Consider the following 19388-nt stretch of genomic DNA (forward strand, 5'->3'; position numbering starts at 1 on the left):
CGATATCTTACTCAGAAATAGCCTAAATTAATCAAAATACTCTCTACGGAATTATTTTGAGAAGTAATTTTTTAGGCTTAGGAGGGCAGACTATTCCTCATAAATCTATCTTTTCCTTGGGAGAAAAAACATTTAAATCTCTTTCTAAACTTTTTTTTCAAATCCAGTTATAGGAAAATAAGAAAAGAAGATTCCCATAAAAAATAAAGCCTCCTAGAAATCCTATGGCACAAACAGAATATCCTATCTTCAGAAGTGTCAAGGATGTCAAGAACAAAAACAAAATTCTATAAGCTAGATTGCTGGAATGACAACGAATAAAGACAAAAAAACAAAATCACAAAACTATAAAGAGTGGATATGAAGCCGTAAATTCCAACTCTTTCCAAGAGATTTTCAAAAATACAACTGGATTTCTCAGTTTGAATCTAAGAAAGCTTTACTGAAAAAAAGGTTTGGCGCTGTTATTTGTAACATGTACTAGGGAGCAGGAAGACAATCAAATATACGGGTATATCGTAGTAAAACGAGTCATTTTTCTTCCAGAATACCATGAAAAACACTCAGTTACAATGGCTATTTATAAGGTTTTTTCTTTCCACACAAATCATAGTCTTATTTACTTAGTAGCTTCAATGTACAATCAAAAAATACGAGGAAAGGCAACTGCTGTAGATGCAAGCAACCCTGCTGATTTGAGACAATTGCAGCTGTTATTGAATTTTCATTACCATTTATGGAGTTGAAAGGTTGAGAAGAACAGTAAGGGTAACATTATAATCTCCATGGTTTGTAATCCTCCGAAGATTCATAATCCCTCTCTTCTATACACCCCCTCCCAGCCGCCTTAGCAAGTGAAAACTAAAAAACATGTTTTGAAAAAATGAAAAATTAAAAATATCATTTAAATTTGATATAGAAAATAGCAATTGTTATTTATGTTTACCTTAAGGTAAAAGTTGATTACGAAAGCTATTTTACGGGAATTTCAAAAACGATTTTCAAATGCTGATGTGTATCTTTTTTTCTTTTTTCTTTTCTGCAGCACTAGCAGGGCACTGAAACGCCGTAGAGACCTATTTAAGAGCTCATGTGAAAGCTAATGCTTTCATCAACAGTAAAAGTTGATTGCGAAAACAGTTTTTCGGGAATTTTGAAAAATATTTTGAAACCCTGACGTGTCTCTTTTCTTTCTTATTTCACTAACCTTGGCAGGGCAGTAAAACATTGTAAAGAGCTGTTTAAAAGCTAATTTGGAAGCTAATGCCTAAAATTCATTTACGTGTTTAGTATAAATTTATCTCAACAACGCCATTGCAAAGTGGCATATGGCATCAACAATGAGGACTTTTTGTGCCATTCCTGGGGTGAATAGGCTTGGAAACATAAACAGTGTGCCGTTGAAATCTCCAAGGTCCACAAATTTTTCGCTGGAGGTTTATAATCTCCCTCCTGAGTTTTCCCCTTCCGGTCCCCTTAATAAGCGAAAACTAAAAAACGAACTTTAAAAAAACTGCCTGGTAAGAAAATTTTTTCTACACAAATTCAAAGCTGATACGGGAATGATGATATATGCTATTTATGTTTGTTTTAATAGTAAAAGTTAAATACAAAAACACATTTAAGGTCATTTCAAAGAAGAGCTTAAAATACTAATGTGTTTATTTTTTTTTTCGCCATCACTAGCGGCTTACTGGAGCATAGTAGGAGCGAGTGGGGTCAAAATCGGCGTCCAAAGTTTTCACAATAAGGGTCAAGGCATACAAGAATCAGTCACCATTTTTGATGCAATAAACAGACCCATCATTTGGGGATAGGGAGGGTGCTAGTCTTTTTGAATTTGGTCTATTTTCTTTTATTCTTCATGTTTATTGATCATGTTTTATCGTGTAAATATGTTTTATTGATCGCTTACTCTGAAATACTGAAGTCCAAGAAGTAAAAACAACAAAAGTGTCCTTTTTTATAAGTTCAAATTCTTTGCGAAATTGTGGCCGAAAAATTGCAATATAATAACACGTTTTTCTGTAAATTATATTAAATTCATGTCTAAAATGCTGTTAATGTCTTTCAGTTTTCTAAAATCTAAAAAAATATTCCATATAGGACAATATTTAATAAACAATTGATTTTTTTCTTATCTGCAACTTCTGAGACAAAATCGTTCTTTTCATTGTGAGAAAGTCCAAGAGAGGTGGGAAGAAAACAAAATGCATGTCAAATTCTTTAGTTTCCTTGCTTAATTTAGGCAAATAATCTTTTTGTAAGGTTTACTATCAATATTAGAAAAAAAAACTGAAAACAAAAAAAGTTATTTAAAAAAGCAGAGCTTTTCTGAAGAATTAAAGAGTTAAGTTGGAATTTAAAATAAAAAAAAAATATTCTTCCCAGTTGATGCAACATACATACGCAGAACTAAGTCAAATAAACTACTCGTGGTATTTCCCTATGTTTGTAGAATTTTGAAAAATTAGCGCTTTACTGCCAACCGAGCAAAACAGAAAATAAAACGAGCAAACCGAGTTTTTTAGAGGATTTAATTGTATACTATAAGTTATCGATATCATGGTCGGTGGATGACTACTGACTGAGCGCTTTATAAACTATTCTTTTATTTTCCGCAGACCACTTAAGTACATTTCTGCTCCTAAGAGAACATCCTGTTTTTTGTGTCGGTTTTGTGTTCAGTAGAGCGCTAGCTTTTCAAAATTCAACAGATATAGGGAAAATATCTGGAATAAGTTATTCCGCAATTGGCAAAAGGTGCTTGTTTCCACGGATGGCCGTGGAAACAAGAAGGCCTCTTATAGAAGAACATCCAGCCAAGATTAGGTACCGGCTGGGAACATTTCAAAATTTGGGTGTTCAGCTGGATGATAAAGTTGTGGAGGGTAAGGTCCGACAGCTGGCAGGAAATATAATAAGGATGGGGAAATATGCCCCTAGTATACAAACACTTTGTTAGGTTTTTTATGGGTGTTAGCAATTAGCCTGAGCTTTGGCTGAGTTTGGTGAGTCCGCACCCATAATAATAATAATAATACAATAACAATAATAAAAGGAAAATATCACGTGTCAGTTTATTTGAGCTAGTTTTGCAGATACATGTTGCATAAACTGCGAAACAATAATTATTGTTTGTTTAAGTTACAACTTCACTCTTTACTTTCATAAGAAAAGCAAGTTTTTTTAAAATTAATCACGCCTAAAAATCATATCTGACATTTTGATTCCTTTGAGATTATAGTTAAAAACTGTTTACTCAGTTGTCTCAGAAGGAGTATTAGTATAGCAACTTAGTTCAGAAAAATGAAGTGTGATCGAATATGCATTCTTCTGCAGATCCGCCCTTTGAGAACAGATCATAAAACAGTTTATAATAACTATATCAGAAGTGTAAACATGTTAGATACAACTTTTAGGCATGGCAACAATGGAATGCTAAAATTTTAGTAGTCATAATTCATCAACTATAGTTAATTGTGTTGAAATATTGTTGGACAGGCTCTCGTAATTTAATCCCCTTTTTTACAGTAAGAAATACCAGCAGCTATCCATCAACAAAATTGAGTTTAAAATTGTTACAAAAAGATTATCTTAATTAGTTATTCCTTTTTGTGGAGTTTTTACTTCCTTTAATAGCCTACAGTTTTTTCCACGTCTTTGAACGTTTTATACTGCTCACTAATTTAATTTTGCCGATACAGAAAGATATAGCAGATTAAAAAACACATACAAGTAGTAATACTTTTATTGTGTCCGTCTGACTATTTTAAACTGTTTCTTTATACCTCGTATAACAAGAAAATGAATGATTTCCAGCTTTTGGAACCGATTCCGGAACATCACCAGCTATATAAGAAAGAGCAAATAGTATGGAAATACTAGAAGTGCAATTCAATAATAAACTCAAATACTGAGGAAGACAACATTATCTTTCATAATATAAGACAGAAAAAATCCAACAAGTAAATTTGTCCCAAAGAAACAAAACTAGATTAGGAATTGAATATTCCCAACATACGTACGACGCTCGTCACATCAACAATAAAAAAAGCGTTACTCTGTACAAGTAAATACAAGAAAGAGAGAGAGAGAGAGAGAGAGAGAGAGAGAGAGAGAGAGAGAGAGAGAGAGAGAGAGAGAGAGAGAGAGAGAGAGAGAGAGAGAGAGAGAGAGAGAGAGAGACAGAGACAGAGAGAGAGACAGAGAGACAGAGAGAGAGAGAGAGAGAGAAAGAAAGAGAAAGAAAGAGAGAGAGAGAAGGGGGAAGGGCATGCCATTTAAGATGTCAAAGTGCCTTACCATATTCAAGGTATTCATTTGCAGCAATATCACTCATCATTTCTTCATGACTAATAAAAAAGTAGTTTCTGCCATTCTCCTCATCTTTCCTGGGCGCTCGTGTTGTATCTATGTAAAAGAATGCTATAATGCAGTGAAAGGAAGACAAATAAGAAACGAATGCGATCAAACCATGAAGTTCTTCTTAAATAATACTCTTAACAGCTCTTTTCTTGTGAGAATGAACATATTCAGAGTTACAATTCAAGTTGTAATGCTATTACTACGTGAGCAGGAAGGAGTATGCCAACAATTTAGCAAAACTATCAAAAATACTAAAGGAGGCAATGTTATGATAGATACACCTAGTGCAGGTCTAGGCTTTACCCCCCCCCCCCCAAATGGAAAAATCCTCTACGCGCAAAATTGAGCAGCCAAAGAGAAAGTATAAAAGAGGTACCTCAAAATGTCGATCAGATGCCCTAAGGGGTAACAAAAGGACCAGACATCAAAACAGTTTTAGGACAGTTGCTGGTTGGTCTCCAATCACTTTCGACTTGAAAAAAAGTTATCAATTTCTGATCGAACGAGCATCCTCCGAAGTTTCCACGACCATGAGAAAGAGGTGGCAATGAGGAAGGTGCAGTCTCCCTCCTATACGGAATATATTCTTCTCATTTTGATGTTAGATTTTACTCTTTACTGTCATAATGACTGCGTAGGCCAGAAATATTCCCAGAAATCAGGAGGGATTAAATAAATTTCTACCTTCCACACCCCCCCGCCCCTTCAAAGGTTATTCGACCACCCGAACCACAAAAACATAACATCTTAAAAACGGGCAACTTGCAGAGCTTACATCCCTGGCCCTGAGGGGCTAGAAGGAGGGTCGTTAAACCTGGAGGCATGGTTATTTGACATTTGGACTATTGTGAATAAAAGGGTTTCAAACTTTTGATCAGATGTGTTAGAGGAAAAAACAGCGGGGAGGGTCACTTGTTGTCCTCAAAATCACTTTTGACTCTTAAAAAGGGCACTAGAAATTTTAATTTGCAATCGAATGAGCACCCTCCGAAGTTTATATGACCACCCCTTGCATGTGAAGTGCCTCTGAAACAAAAATACTAACACATTGAACCCTTATGACGCTTTATTACAGGCAAAGCTATAAGATTCTCTCTGACTTAAACAGGTGAGTAGAACTTTCAATTTCCCTTCTAATGAATATCCGGAATTATCCAGGAAGAATATAGGGGAGGAGGGAATTTCCAGCGTGAGATTTTTTCGAGGGGGGGGGGTATTTTTCCGCGTGGAGAATTTTCCAGGGGATGGTATGGGGAATTTTAGGTGGGGGAGGTAAACACCTAGACCGATATCATGCATACCCAGTTTTCTATTGCAATGGGTCAATTTTTTAGCATAAACTTCGTCGAGGTGGATACCCTTGTTACCATTTCTTCAGAAGTTTTTCAACAACTTCTGAAGAAACCTATCCATCCTCTTATGAAACTTATCTATGCTTGGTGTTTGTTCCATCAGTGCTATTCAGGTGGACGCCTTTCAACTGTACTTTATGAAGAATTATATATTGCGAGAGATTGGGCTTTTTGACTTTCCATCTGGGGCAAACGAGTGAGAAGAGATCACAAGGAAAGATATTTAACGTTTTAATAAGGAAAACTTTAACTAAAACCATCAATTTATGACTGTAAGTCTTTGAAACTAGGTAAACATTTGACTATTGACAAATTTCCTCCCCTTGCAGTCGAACAGAGTAGTTCTCAGGCTTTTCTTTACTTTTAAGGCTGCTTTCTACCAAAACTAGACCTCTAATCCTACTATTTTATTGCAGATTTTATGGTAATCGTCAAGATATAGCTAAATACTAACACAGATCACAGTTACATGGGACTAAAGTAGAAAGCTATGGAGGTCCTTAATTCAGGTAAGACCTTATTTGGTTTATATTTAGCACAGATTCTTCGGTTTAATGAGTCAGAATTGGGACACTCCGACAATGTTTTCGTATACTCACCAGTGTCACGCAATATTCCGATAGAGGTAGTTCTTAGAACTTTTTTTTTCGTAAATGTTTTTTTTTGTTTACTTTTGTAAACTTATTCTTTGTAATCATATCGTACACAAAACTATTCTGCCGTGTTTAGCGTAATTGCTTTCGTCTATATTCGGTGCTCTTTATATGTTTCTTAAATCATAAATGCCAAGGAATCAATTGAATTACTTTTCTGAATACAAATCAATAGCCCACTTAAAAACATTGTTTTGTGAATGGTGAATAAGGCTTATTTAGTGGATAATTTGACCCACTTGATGGAATTTTGGAGAATTATAAATCGAAGGTTCTTCAGAACATCCAACAAATAATTTAAGGAGGGGGGGGGGTAGTCTTTACAACTGAATGGGCAACGGAAAACACGTTACCCTTTCTAGATCAGTGGCTTCACAGGGTTAATAATAAATTTGCTTTTTCAATATATCGTAAACCAACAAGTAATAACCGTTATTTATCTGTTAAGTCAATTCATTTTTTTTTCAAGTTAAAAAACAGGAATTTATTTCTTTAGTTTATAGGGTAATAAAACTAGCATCACCAAAGTATGTAGATGAGGAACTCATTTCCATTAAAGGAACTCATTTATATTTTAACCAGAAACGGGTATCCCGAAAGAAGGACATCTTAAACAACAGAAAAAATTTGAGCAAATCTAGCGTTATAGAAGAAAATCAAACTGACCAAAAAATTATATAGCTTTATCTTTTGGTCCTGTTTTATAACAAGAACTAACAAAATAATTAAAAACAAAAATATATTAGTTGCTTTCAAATCCTAAATAACTACCAGTTCTTTATTATTACAGATAAAGACGTAAATACAAGAAACATTATACATATAAAGCGGTGTATATAGAATGCCTTGTTCTTGAAAAATATATAAAAAAAAACAAGTTTTTTAAACTGAAAGTAAGGAGCGACATTAAAACTTAAAACGAACAGAAATTATTCCGTGTATGAAAGGGACTGTCCCCTCCTCAGCGCCTCGCTCTTTACGCTAAAGTTTTTTATTGTTTAAAAAAATTAAGTTTTGAGACACAGTCAAACTTTTGTGTAAAGAGTGAGGCGTCGAGGAGGGGACAGCCCCTTTTATATACGGAATAATTTCTGTTCGTTTTAAGTTTTAATGTCGCTCCTTACTTTCAGTTTAAAAAACTTGTTTTTTTATTTAATTTCTGATCGTTTTTACTTAATGCAGCTTTTATTTTGGCTCACCGTCAATGAATAAGTAAACAAAATTTGCATAAAAATTTTACTTTTATTTTGCTAAATGGCTGTCTCTACATTTGGTTCTGACGTAATTTACAAATTAACTTTCTTTAAGCTAAAGTTTGAATTTTGTTCCAATTCTTTAAAAATGGCCCCTTAATCACAAAGGCCGTTAATTAGAATAAATAGCTCTTATGAAAGTACTAAAAAATCTTTGGCTTAAAGAGCGAGGCATTGACTAGAAGGTGAACCCAATCATATAGCTAATATTTTTTGTTCGTTTTAAGTTTTGATGTTGCTCCTTACTTTCAGTTGAAAAACTTGTTTTTTTATATTTAATTTCTGATTTTTGTTTTAAATAATGATGGGAAATCCGGCGCCCCCTTCATAGCCATGTCCCTTCCCCCATGACAACTTCCTTCATGAAAAGATCCTTCCATATAACCCCCGACCCACCCCACTCCCCACTACCAGAAAAAAATTCCCCCTGAAAACGTCTGTATACTTCCCAATAACCAATACTATATGTTAACATTGGGTAAAGTTCATAACTTTCAGCCCTCCCCCTGGGGGCTTCGAGGGATTAAATCATCCTAAAAGACATAGTTATAATATTTTCGACCATGCTGAACAAAATGGCTATGAAAATTTTGATCGGGTGACTTTGGGAAAAAAGTGAGCGTGGGAGGGGGCCTAGTTGCCCTCCATTTTTTTTGTCACTTAAAAAGGGCACTAGAACTTTTAATTTCCGTTTCAATGAGCCCTCCCACGATATTCTAGGACCACTGGATCGATACGATCACCCCTGAAAAAAAAAAAAAAAAAAAAAAAAAAAAAAAAAAAAAAAAAAACACGCATCCGTGATCTTTCTTCTGGTAAAAAATGGAAAATTCCACATTTTTGTAGATAGGAGCTTGAAACCTCTACAGTAGGGTTCTTTAATAAGCTGAATATGATGGTGTGATTTTCATTAAGGTTCTATAACTTTTAGGGGTCTTTCCCCCTTTTTCCGAAAATCAGCCAAATTTTCTCAGGCGCGTAAATTTTGATGGGTAAGATTAAACTTGATGAAACTTATATATTTGAAATCAGAATTAAAATCTGATTTCTTTGATGTATTTACTGGTATCAAAATTCCGTTTTTTAGAGTTTCGGTTACCATTGAGCCGGGTCCTTACTTACAGTTCGTTACCCCGAACTGTTTGATATTATGTTGGGAGTATCCAGCAAAATTTAAAAAATAGACTCCAAAAATGCAAAATAGCGATAGCTTCTTCCTAAAAGTCTAATAAAAACCAGGAGCTTCTGATTCAACAGTTGTAGGACATCTTATGTACCATGTGGAACATCTTTGATCTTATGTACCATATACTTTTGGCCAGAAGGAAATATTTGATAATTATGTTGGGCTATTTCAAAGTTTTAGAGAAATTATACAAATTAAAAAAAAAATTACATACAAGGGGATTGGTATAAATCGAGAAGAAGGGGAACATCGATAAAATACAATTAAATAAAATACAATTAATAGAAAAAACAGACTTAAAGCATTTATGCTTATAAAAGTAAAGAAGATCATGGAATTTGCATAATCAGCCCCACACAAGTTTGAACTTAAAAAGATAACCTTTGGAAAAATCAATGAGCTTGTGCAAGTTTAGCAATGCCAAAGATTCATTCAATTCTTCAGTCATAATTGTTCCTTAACCCGTATTACATTTAACCTAGGGCATACATAAGATTCTCAATAAAGATACTTTTTTTAAGAAATCCATTGTGTTTTCTAATTACGCTTTGCTTAGGCTAATTTTCATTCGTCAATAAAAGCTTCTGGATTTGAAGCCAAATATTCGGACTTTCATTATTATATTTGACGTAAAATTGTTTTCTTATTTTTGCTATTTTATTAAAAGATTTGATCGTTTTTTAATATATTTACATTAGAATCGTACCTTAAGTCGCTACACTAACTGTATTCATTAAATCCTTGGCATTTAAAGCCCATCTACAAAATTTTTTTTACTAATTAGCACTTTCTAAATTTTCGTATTAGTAAAATCTCATTGTTAATATGCCTTTAAAGCTATGGTTTGTTTAAATGCAACTATTAGACTTAAGACAACGGCCAGGGAATTAATTGGCCTTATTCTTAACAAGATAAATATAACTAATTAAGAAATTATTTAAATTAGTAATAAAATGCATATTAAGAACAGGTTAATAAACGGCTCTTCTTTAAACAGTTACTATCGACAAATTGACTTTATAATATAAAGAAAGAAAACGAACAACAGTATTCGTCGATGGCCATTCAGAATTTTTTGATTTTGTGCAAATCGCGGATATTGGCGAATGACGCACTTTATGGTTGTTAGGTATTCGGTTTTAATTCTTATAATTTTTGGCTGTTATTGAATTTTATTTATCTTTGAGGCGGTTGTTCTCTCAAAATATTCGCTTGGTGTGTTTCTTCAGTATTTTCGTTTGGCCTTTAAAAAAACCATTTTCGATCGTTTTCTTTCTTTCTGTTATGGCAAGCCAATGTGGTTTAAGAAATTGACTTTATAACACATTTTTTTTTTGCTAAGCGAGGCGATTTAAACATTACAACCTATTTTTTTTTATTCAAAAAGACAATCAAGAATTTCGGGACACAAGGGCAAATTTTCCATTTTGAAACTTCTAAGTTTCTAGAGGTACTTACGAGGTATTGGGTATGCATATTTGTCTGGATGGTTTCCAATGATGGTATTCTTTATGTGCCTTCTGCCAACGCCATGTGCCCCAAGGAGTACAAGGGTTTTCCTCTTGAAAGTTGGCAGCCTCACAACCTCCTCGTAGGCTCTAAGGTCCAATTGATCAAATATTGCATTATGTTTTGTAGAATTTTTATCCTTAGATTGTTTCTTCTTTTTGATGAAAAATGAGCAATTAACTGAAAGGAAATTTTAGATTTTAATTGCAGACAAACATAAAGAAAGAAAAGGTCCCAATAAACGAGCTAACTACTGGTTCAGTTTCAAAAACGAGCTTAATAGAGACTCATTAAAAACAATCTAGACCCTGACTCAGTCCAATAACCCAGTTAAATCTTGATTTGATACAAAACCAAGCAACCTCAAAGCTGCAGAATTTCAATGACTAGGTTCAAAAACGAGTTCGTCAAGTCTTGTATCGGTATTACAATGAGCAAAGTCCCGATTCAGTGCAATACCGATTTAAGTCCTAATTTGAAGCACAAACGGGCAAAGTCAAATTTTGGCAAACAAAAAAGGGTCAAGTCTAAACTCCGTGACGAGCTATGGCAGAATTTGGTGTGAAAACTGGCTAGGTCTAATCTATAGAATTTTGACGTCACGTGAAGTTCTCTGTGTTTTTTTTTTTATCAATTGCCTAAACATTATAAGACGAATACCTTGCTTCAATCGGACATGAAATTTACTTGTTATTAGTTCAGCTTGTGTTGTCCATCTCGTTTTTAGTTCTCGTAATATTAGTTTTTATTTATGTTTTTTTATGTCTTGTAAACTAATGCCTATCGAATTGTCACTACCAACCAAAGGTGAAATTTTTTCGATAGAAAACACTAAGCGAATAATTTGCTAACTGGAAAATTCAATTTGCATAGCTTACTTGGCAAAATTATCATCAAATGAACAGTAAGCATACTTTGAGGAAATAGGAAATAACTGTCTTCCAAGGGATTTCCCCCTTCTGCATCATTTCCATCAGTTCAAATGCAATTTACATGCAAAGCTAGCATAAAATTTAATTCTTGGAGATCGGGAGAAAACTTACACCAATGCGAGAGCGGAAGATTAAGGAGCAAACAAAAAAAGAACAAAAATATTAATTGCTCATTAAGGTATGAACCTTATCTGCGGACTAAACAGTTTAAAATAGCAAGTTAGTTTCTCCAAGTTTCTTTCTTAATTCAAATTATTTCTTAATTTTTTCTTAGTTCAATAATTGGGACTTCCGGTTCATTCATTAGATTTATCTTTTATTTCCTAGTTATTGAACTCTCTCAGACAAATCTAGTGAATGAACCGGAAGGTGTTATTTTGTTCTGTATAAATACATTAGTTTTAATGTTTAAGTTATTGTACTGAGGACGATCGCTGTATATGTGGTCGAAATATCCAGACTTTTGTATCTGTTTTTAAAGTCTAAAAAAAGACTTATCCCCATTTCACCGTTTATTTGTTCGTCATAGAAAGACAGTGTGGTTTTGGAAAAAAAACAACATTATTTGAGCTGTTACGTCCAAAAAAAATCAATAAACAAAAAAAAAAATCAGTCAAGCGAGAAAAAGTTGCCATTTAATACTGTTTCAGGAATGGTAACTATTATTTCGGTTCACTCTTTTTGCATGAGTAGCACTGATGTCTCCTTTTTTCTTCCTTTCCACGTCATTACTGGGACACTGGAACATCACAGATAGCTTTAAAGAGGCTTATTGATTAGCTAATCTATCTACAAGCTTTTTATAAAATAATAGAAAACTACTTTTTCCGTCAAAGCAGTTTTTCAAAGAAAAGCAAAGAGCTACATTAAACCTATGACGAGCGGAAATAAAGTCAAATAGTGATTGAAGTGCAAAACCGACCTAACTTACCATCCAGAAAAAATGAAACCAGAAAAAAACAGAAATAACAGTAAATGCTACTACTACTACTAACAACTCACCGCAGCATCAAGCCCCCTGAGGCCAACACAGATACGCACGCTCCCCCTCCATCCCAATCTATTCAAAGACTCCCTTTTTACACCCTCCCATGAAGTTCCCATTTCCTTTAAACCTTTCTTTATGACGTCCTCCCACCCAGACGAGGACAACCTGCTGTCCATTTAGCCCTAGACGGTTGGCCGAAAAGGACAGTCTTCGGCAATCTGTCATCCTTCATCCACACAACGTGCTTTAACCACCTCAACCTTTCTTTCATTATAGCCTTAGAAGACAGGATTGTAGAAAACAGTAAATAATTAAACATAACAAGATAAAAAAATACCACAAACAGGAATAGGGCAATATGTAATGGCCAGAATGTATTTTGCGCTTTACTGAAAACAATTTTTATTTCGAGGTGTGAAACAAAAATCATAACATAAACAAAAGTAAAGACAGAAAATCATAATATTAACCAAGATTACTGAAAAGAACTAATAAATTGCACATTAGCAGTTTACTATGTATTGATTCTAATTCGCGGAAGTTCTCAGCAATTCTGCATATATGAATGCTGTAGAAGGAAAAACTTTTAAAATGTATTGAGACCCGCACCTTGAATTAAGGAAAATGAGAAGGGAAACGAGGCGGAGGTAGATGCCCCAGTGAGTACGGTGTTTATTCTTAAATCGTATGCTGACTAGCAGGACTATCAGGTCCTGCAACATAGTTAAGATTTTTTATGCCAAGCTCTTCATAATTTTCGGTTACTTTGTAACAATGATTTAGGTGTTTTTTTTTTTTATAAATTGCCTTGATAACGTAACGGTAAAGTGCTATGTGGCACCGCAAATAGTATATATTTTGTATCGTATACAATTGAAACCTCCACGGCCAAAAATAATTAGCTGTAAGCGCGAAATCTCCCTCATAAATGCTCTCTCTCCCACTCCTCTTAGTAAATCAAGACTAAAAAACAAGTTTTGAAAAAAACACTATTTACGTTTATCCTAACAGCAAAAATAAACTACACAAATATATTTTAGAGGATTTCAAAAAAAAGCTTGAAATTTTAAAGTGCCTATTTTTTTCTTCTTTTTCTCAGCGCAGGTGGGGCGATGGCACATCATAGGAACGTCAAAATGTGCAACCAAGGGAATATTTCATAGTTAGGGTTTCACTTCTCCGACCGCGTCAAAGCGTACATGAATTGGTTACCGTTTTGACGTTAAACAGAGGCAATCAGTTGGGGACAGGGGAGGACCCTGCCCCTGAATTTGAAGAATTTCCTTGTTTGACCTTGTGTTCTTCGTAATAATAAAACTCTAATGATCAGTTTCCCTAAAATGGTGATATGTCCAACATCGTCCTCTCGACATAATTGAGATAAAACTAATAGATTTTTTTTTATGAAAGATTTTGGGACTTTACCTTCACCATTTAGGAGGATAGATCGCATTTGAGATATAGATGGGACAAAGGGATACTTGGGAATTCCAGGCCGAGTCACGTTATACTCGTTCTTATCGCTAAATGTCGATAGTAGAGAGGGGGGTCCGACTCGTGTCACGCACCCCTGCTGCCACCTACAACTTTTTTTGCACCCCAAATATGGGCATGGCCTCCCTAGGGAGAAAGATTGCGTAATCGGTCAATGACCTCTTTTTCCAAGGTCGATTTATTTGATGTTTCTATGTGTAATAACTCCGGGACGAAGGTTGCACATGCGCATTGAATTCTAACGGGAGCAATTTTATTGATCTAGGACTCGAGGGGGAAGTGAATTTCCGAGAACTTGATTGCGTAATCGAAGGGGAATTGAATTTCCGAGAAATTGATTGCGTAATCGAGGGGGAAGTGAATTTCCGAGAAATTGATTGCGTAATCGAGGGGGAAGTGAATTTCCGAGAAATTGATTGCGTAATCGAAGGGGAAATTGTTGATTCACGAAGAGGAAATTTAGAAACAAACATGGCTTCTTTAATCTGAGATTTACATAATCGTTAGGGGAAATTATTGATTCACGAGCGTGGGGAATTAAGAAACAAAAATAGCTTCATTTTTTTTTGGTTAGCTTAACCTGAGAAATTGATTTACATAATCGCTCGGGGAAATTATTTATTCACGAAGGGGATAATTAAGAAACATTAAGGCTTCTTTAATCTGTGATTTACATAATCGATAGGGGAAATTATTGATTCACGATGGTGGAATTAAGAAACAAACATGGCTTCATTGTTGTTTGGTTAGCTTAACCTGAGAAATTGATTTACATAATCGGCGGGGAAATTGTTGATTCACGAAGAGGGAATTAAGAAACATTAAGGCTTCTTTAATCTTTAGGCCTGAGGGATTTATTTATTATTGTTGTTTTTGGACAAGTGCATGCCATAAACCACGTGGTGCTGTCACGAGTCAGAACACCTGTGCTGTCGACCTCAATTCACCTATCGTGAATCAATAATTCCCCTTAGAAACAACAAATTAATTTCCCTTTCTTGACAGATCAATCAATCAATGACATCATCTGTCAGACTTTAAAAATTTTCGCCTAGAAACATTTCTCCAGGAATAGATCCAGGTCATTAATGTCTTTGCCTCGGGAACAGTTCTACTGGTCGAACTCCAAAGGATATTAATAACCAAAAGCCATGGAAACAATTAGGCAAGAAACATCTTAGCGATGAATTGTTTTAGCGTGCGAGAAGGTTTCCTATTAATTTGAAATGCGTTAGCACAGAGATGCCAATAACAAAGGAACACGCTGAATTTGCGTTTAGGGATTATTTGGGCGAAACCGTTTTAGACAGGTAATGGAACTATTTCGGCGAAACAGATAGAGACATTTTAAAAGAATATTTTTGAAGAGATTTTAGAAGAGAATTTAATGGTGAAACTCTGTGGTCGTTATAATACACAAGTTTCATTTGAACAGTGTTGTGAGGTCCTCTAACCCAACCCCAAAGGGTTCCAATCCTCATACCCCAACCCCGAAGGAAGCCCCCGGTCCTCAAAGGTCCACCGGGCTCCCAAAGGCCCTCCACCGGTCCCCAAATGTCCCCCAGGCCCCCAACTGCCCCCCGGACACTCAAAGGTCCCCCAAGCTCCCAAAGGGCCACCGGCACCCCCAAAGGCCCACCCCAGACCCTCAACGGCCATCCCCGGGCCCCCCAAAGGCCCATCGAGCTCCCAAAGGACCAACGGGGTCCCAAAGGCCATCCACCGGTCCCCAAATGTCACCCAGACACCCAAAGGCCCTCCCTGTGCCCCAAAGGCCCTCCCTGTGCCCCAAAGGCCCTCCCCCGACCCCCCTCCTCCTCCTCCCCCTCCTCCTCCTCCCACCTCCTCCTCCTCCCACCTCCTCCTCCTCCTCCTCCTCCTCCTCCCACCTCCTCCTCCTTCCTCCTCCTCCTCCTCCCACCTCCTCCCTCCTCCTTCTACCTCCTCCTTCCTCCTCCTCCTCCCCTCCCCTCCCCCCCCATTCCCTCATCATTTTTTATACTTTTTTGTGCATTGAGACACAGAACGACCCCCTGCCCCCGGCCCCTCCCCCTCCAAAGGTCTGATTTTTTCAAAGTTCATTTTGAATTTCTTTCATTGAAATGCAAGAGTTGGAATATTTCAGTAGTGTTTGGTTGTGGTTTACCTTGTCACAGTTACATTTTCTTGATTTTTCAAAGTTCATTTTGAATTTCTTTCGTTGAAATGCAAGAGTTGGAATATTTCAGTAGTGTGATGTTGTAGTTTACCATGTCACAGTTACATTCCCTTAATTTTTCAAAGTTCATTTTGAATTTCTTTCGTTGAAATGCAAGAGTTGGAATATTTCACTAGTGTGATGTTGTAGTTTACCCTGTCACAGTTACATTCCCTTAATTTTTCATAGTCCATTTTGAATTTCTTTCGTTGAAATGCAAGAGTTGGAATATTTCAGTAGTGTTAGGTTGCTGTTTACCATGTCACAGTTACATTTTCTTGATTTTTCAAAGTTCATTTTGAATTTCTTTCGTTGAAATGCAAGAGTTGGAATATTTCAGTAGTGTGATGTTGTAGTTTACCATGTCACAGTTACATTCCCTTAATTTTTCAAAGTTCATTTTGAATTTCTTTCGTTGAAATGCAAGAGTTGGAATATTTCACTAGTGTGATGTTGTAGTTTACCCTGTCACAGTTACATTCCCTTAATTTTTGATAGTCCATTTTGAATTTCTTTCGTTGAAATGTAAGAGTTGGAATATTTCAGTAGTGTTTGGTTGCGGTTTACATTGTCACAGTTACATTTTATTGATTTTTCAAAGTTCATTTTGAATTTCTTTCGTTGAAATGCAAGAGTTGGAATATTTCAGTAGTGGTTGGTCGGGGTTTACCTTGTCACAGTTACATTATCTTGATTTTACAAAGTTCATTTGAATTTCTTTCGTTGAAATGCTAGAGTTTGAATATTTCAGTAGTGTTTGATTGCGGTTTACCTTGTCACAGTTACATTCCCTTAATTTTTCAAAGTTCATTTTGAATTTCTTTCGATGAAATTCAAGAGTTTTAATATTTCACTAGTGTTTGGTTGTGGTTTACCATGTTACAGTTATATTCCCTTCATTTTTCAAAGTTCATTTTTAATTTCTTTCGTTGAAATGCAAGAGTTGGAATATTTTACTAGTGTTTGGTTGCGGTTAACCTTGTCACAGTTACATTTTCTTGATTTATCAAAGTTCATTTGAATTTCTTTCATTGAAATGCAAGAGTTGGAATATTTCAGTAGTGTTTGGTCGTGGTTTACCTTGTCACAGTTACATTCCCTTAATTTTTCAAAGTTCATTTTAATTTATTTCGTTTAAATTCAAGTGTTGGAATATTTCAGTAGTGTTTGGTTGCGGTTTACCTTGTCACAGTTACATTCCCTTAATTTTTCAAAGTTCATTTTGAATTTCTTTCGTTGAAATGCAAGAGTTGGAATATTTCACTAGTGTTTGGTTGAGTTTAACCATGTCACAGTTACATTATCATGATATTTAAATGTTCATTTTGAATTTCTTTAATTGAAATTCAAGAGTTTGAATATTTCAGTAGTGTTTGGTCGTGGTTTACCTTGTCACAGTTACATTCCCTTAATTTTTCAAAGTTAATTTGAATTTATTTCGTTGAAATGCAAGAGTTGGAATATTTCAGTAGTGTTTGGTTGCGGTTTACCTTGTCACAGTTACATTACCTTAATTTTTCAAAGTTCATTTTGAATTTCTTTCTCTGAAATGCAAGAGTTGGACTATTTCACTAGTGTTTGGTTGTGGTTTACCATGTCACAGTTACATTGTCCTGATTTTTCAAAGTTTATTTTGAATTTCTTTAATTGAAATGCAAGAGTTGGAATATTTCACTAGTGTTTGGTTGTGGTTTACCATGTCACAGTTACATTTTCCTGATTTTTCAAAGTTTATTTTGAATTTCTTTCATTGAAATGCAAGAGTTGGAATATTTCAGTAGTGTTTGGTTGTGGTTTACCTTGTCACAGTTACATTTTCTTGATTTTTCAAAGTTCATTTTGAATTTCTTTCATTGAAATGCAAGAGTTGGAATATTTCAGTAGTGTGATGTTGTGGTTTACATTGTCAAAGATACATTTTAGTGATTTTTCAAAGTTCATATTGAATTTCTTTCGTTGAAATGCAAGAGTTGGAATATTTCAGTAGTGTTTGGTTGTGGTTTATCTTGTCACAGTTACATTTTCTTGATTCTTCAAAGTTCTTTTTGAATTTCTTTCTTTGAAATGCACGAGTTGGAATATTTCAGTAGTGTTTTTTTGTGGTTTAGATTGTAATAGATACATATTCATGATTTTTCAAAGTTCATTTTGAATTTCTTTCGTTGAAATGCAAGAGTTGAAATATTTAAGTCGTGTTTGCTTGTGGGTTACCTTGTCACAGTTACATTTTCTTGATTTTACAAAGTTAATTTGAATTTCTTTAGTTGAAATGCAAGAGTTGGAATATTTCAGTAGTGTTTGCTTGTGGGTTACCTTGTCACAGTTACATTTTCTTGATTTTCAAATTTAATTTTTAATTTATTTCGTTGAAATACAATAGTTGGAATATTTCAGAAGTGTTTGGGTGTGGTTTCCATTGTCACAGTTACATTTTCTTGATTTTTCAAAGTTCATTTTGAATTTCTTTCGTTGAAATGCAAGAGTTGGAATATTTCAGTAGTGTTTTATTGTTGTTTACCGTGTCACAGTTACATTTTCTTGATTTTTCAAAGTTCATTTTGAATTTCTTTCGTTGAAATGCAAGAGTTGGAATATTTCAGTAGTGTTTGGTCGTGGTTTACCTTGTCACAGTTACATTTTCGTGATTTTTAAAAGTTCATTTTGAATTTCTTTCGTTGAAATGCAAGAGTTGGACTATTTCAGTAGTGTTTGGTCGTGGTTTACCTTGTCACAGTTAAATTTTCTTGATTTTTCAAATATCATTTAGAATTTTTTTCTTTGAACTGCAAGAGTTGGAATATTTCAGTAGTGTCTGGTCGTGGTTTACCTTGTAACAGTTAAATTTTCGTGATTTTTTAAATTTCATTTTAATATATTTAGTTTAAATTCAATATTTTTAATATTTAATTATTTTATTTGTGGTGTTTTAAGTTTCAAACTATAATTTTATTTAATTTTAAAATTTAAATTTTAATTTATTTAGTTTAAATTAAATAGTTTGAATATTTAATTAGTGTTTGATTGTGTTTTAACTTGTCACAGTTACATTTTCTTGATTTTTCAAAGTTCACTTTGAAGTTCTGTCTTTGAAATGCAAGAGTTGGAATATTTCAGTAGTGTTTGGTTGTGGTTTACCTTGTCACAGTTACATTTTCATGATTTTTCAAAGTTCATTTTGAATTTCTTTCGTTGAAATGCAAGAGATGGAATATTTCAATAGTGTATGGTTATGGTATACCTTGTCACAGTTACATTTTCTTGATTTTTCAATGTTCATTTTGAACTTCTTTCGTTGAAATGCAAGAGTTGAACTATTTCAGTCGTGTTTGTTCGTGGGTTACCTTGTCACAGTTACATTTTCATGATTTTTCAAAGTTTATTTTGAATTTCTTACATTGAAATGCAAGAGTTGGAATATTTCAGTAGTGTTTGGTCGTGGTTTACCTTGTCACAGAT

The 19388-nt window shown here is 34.7% G+C and overlaps 1 protein-coding gene across 6 annotated transcripts in view; it reads right to left on the reverse strand.

The window, feature by feature from the left end:
* CASK (peripheral plasma membrane protein CASK) overlaps positions 1-19388 on the reverse strand; it is a 304568-nt gene that overhangs the window by 31423 nt on the left and 253757 nt on the right. For all 6 annotated transcript variants that reach the window (XM_089104332.1, XM_089104335.1, XM_089104334.1 and 3 more), the window contains 2 exons: positions 10271-10501; positions 4306-4413 (listed from right to left, as the gene is read on the reverse strand). In XM_089104332.1, the coding sequence (XP_088960458.1) occupies positions 4306-4413; positions 10271-10501 (339 nt within the window). The remainder of the gene's footprint in view (positions 1-4305; positions 4414-10270; positions 10502-19388) is intronic.

This window comes from Artemia sp. Qi Xiang Cuo, chromosome 18 (genome assembly GCF_049724085.1).
Source record: "Artemia sp. Qi Xiang Cuo chromosome 18, ASM4972408v1, whole genome shotgun sequence".
NCBI classification, from domain to species: Eukaryota; Metazoa; Arthropoda; class Branchiopoda; order Anostraca; family Artemiidae; genus Artemia; species Artemia sp. Qi Xiang Cuo.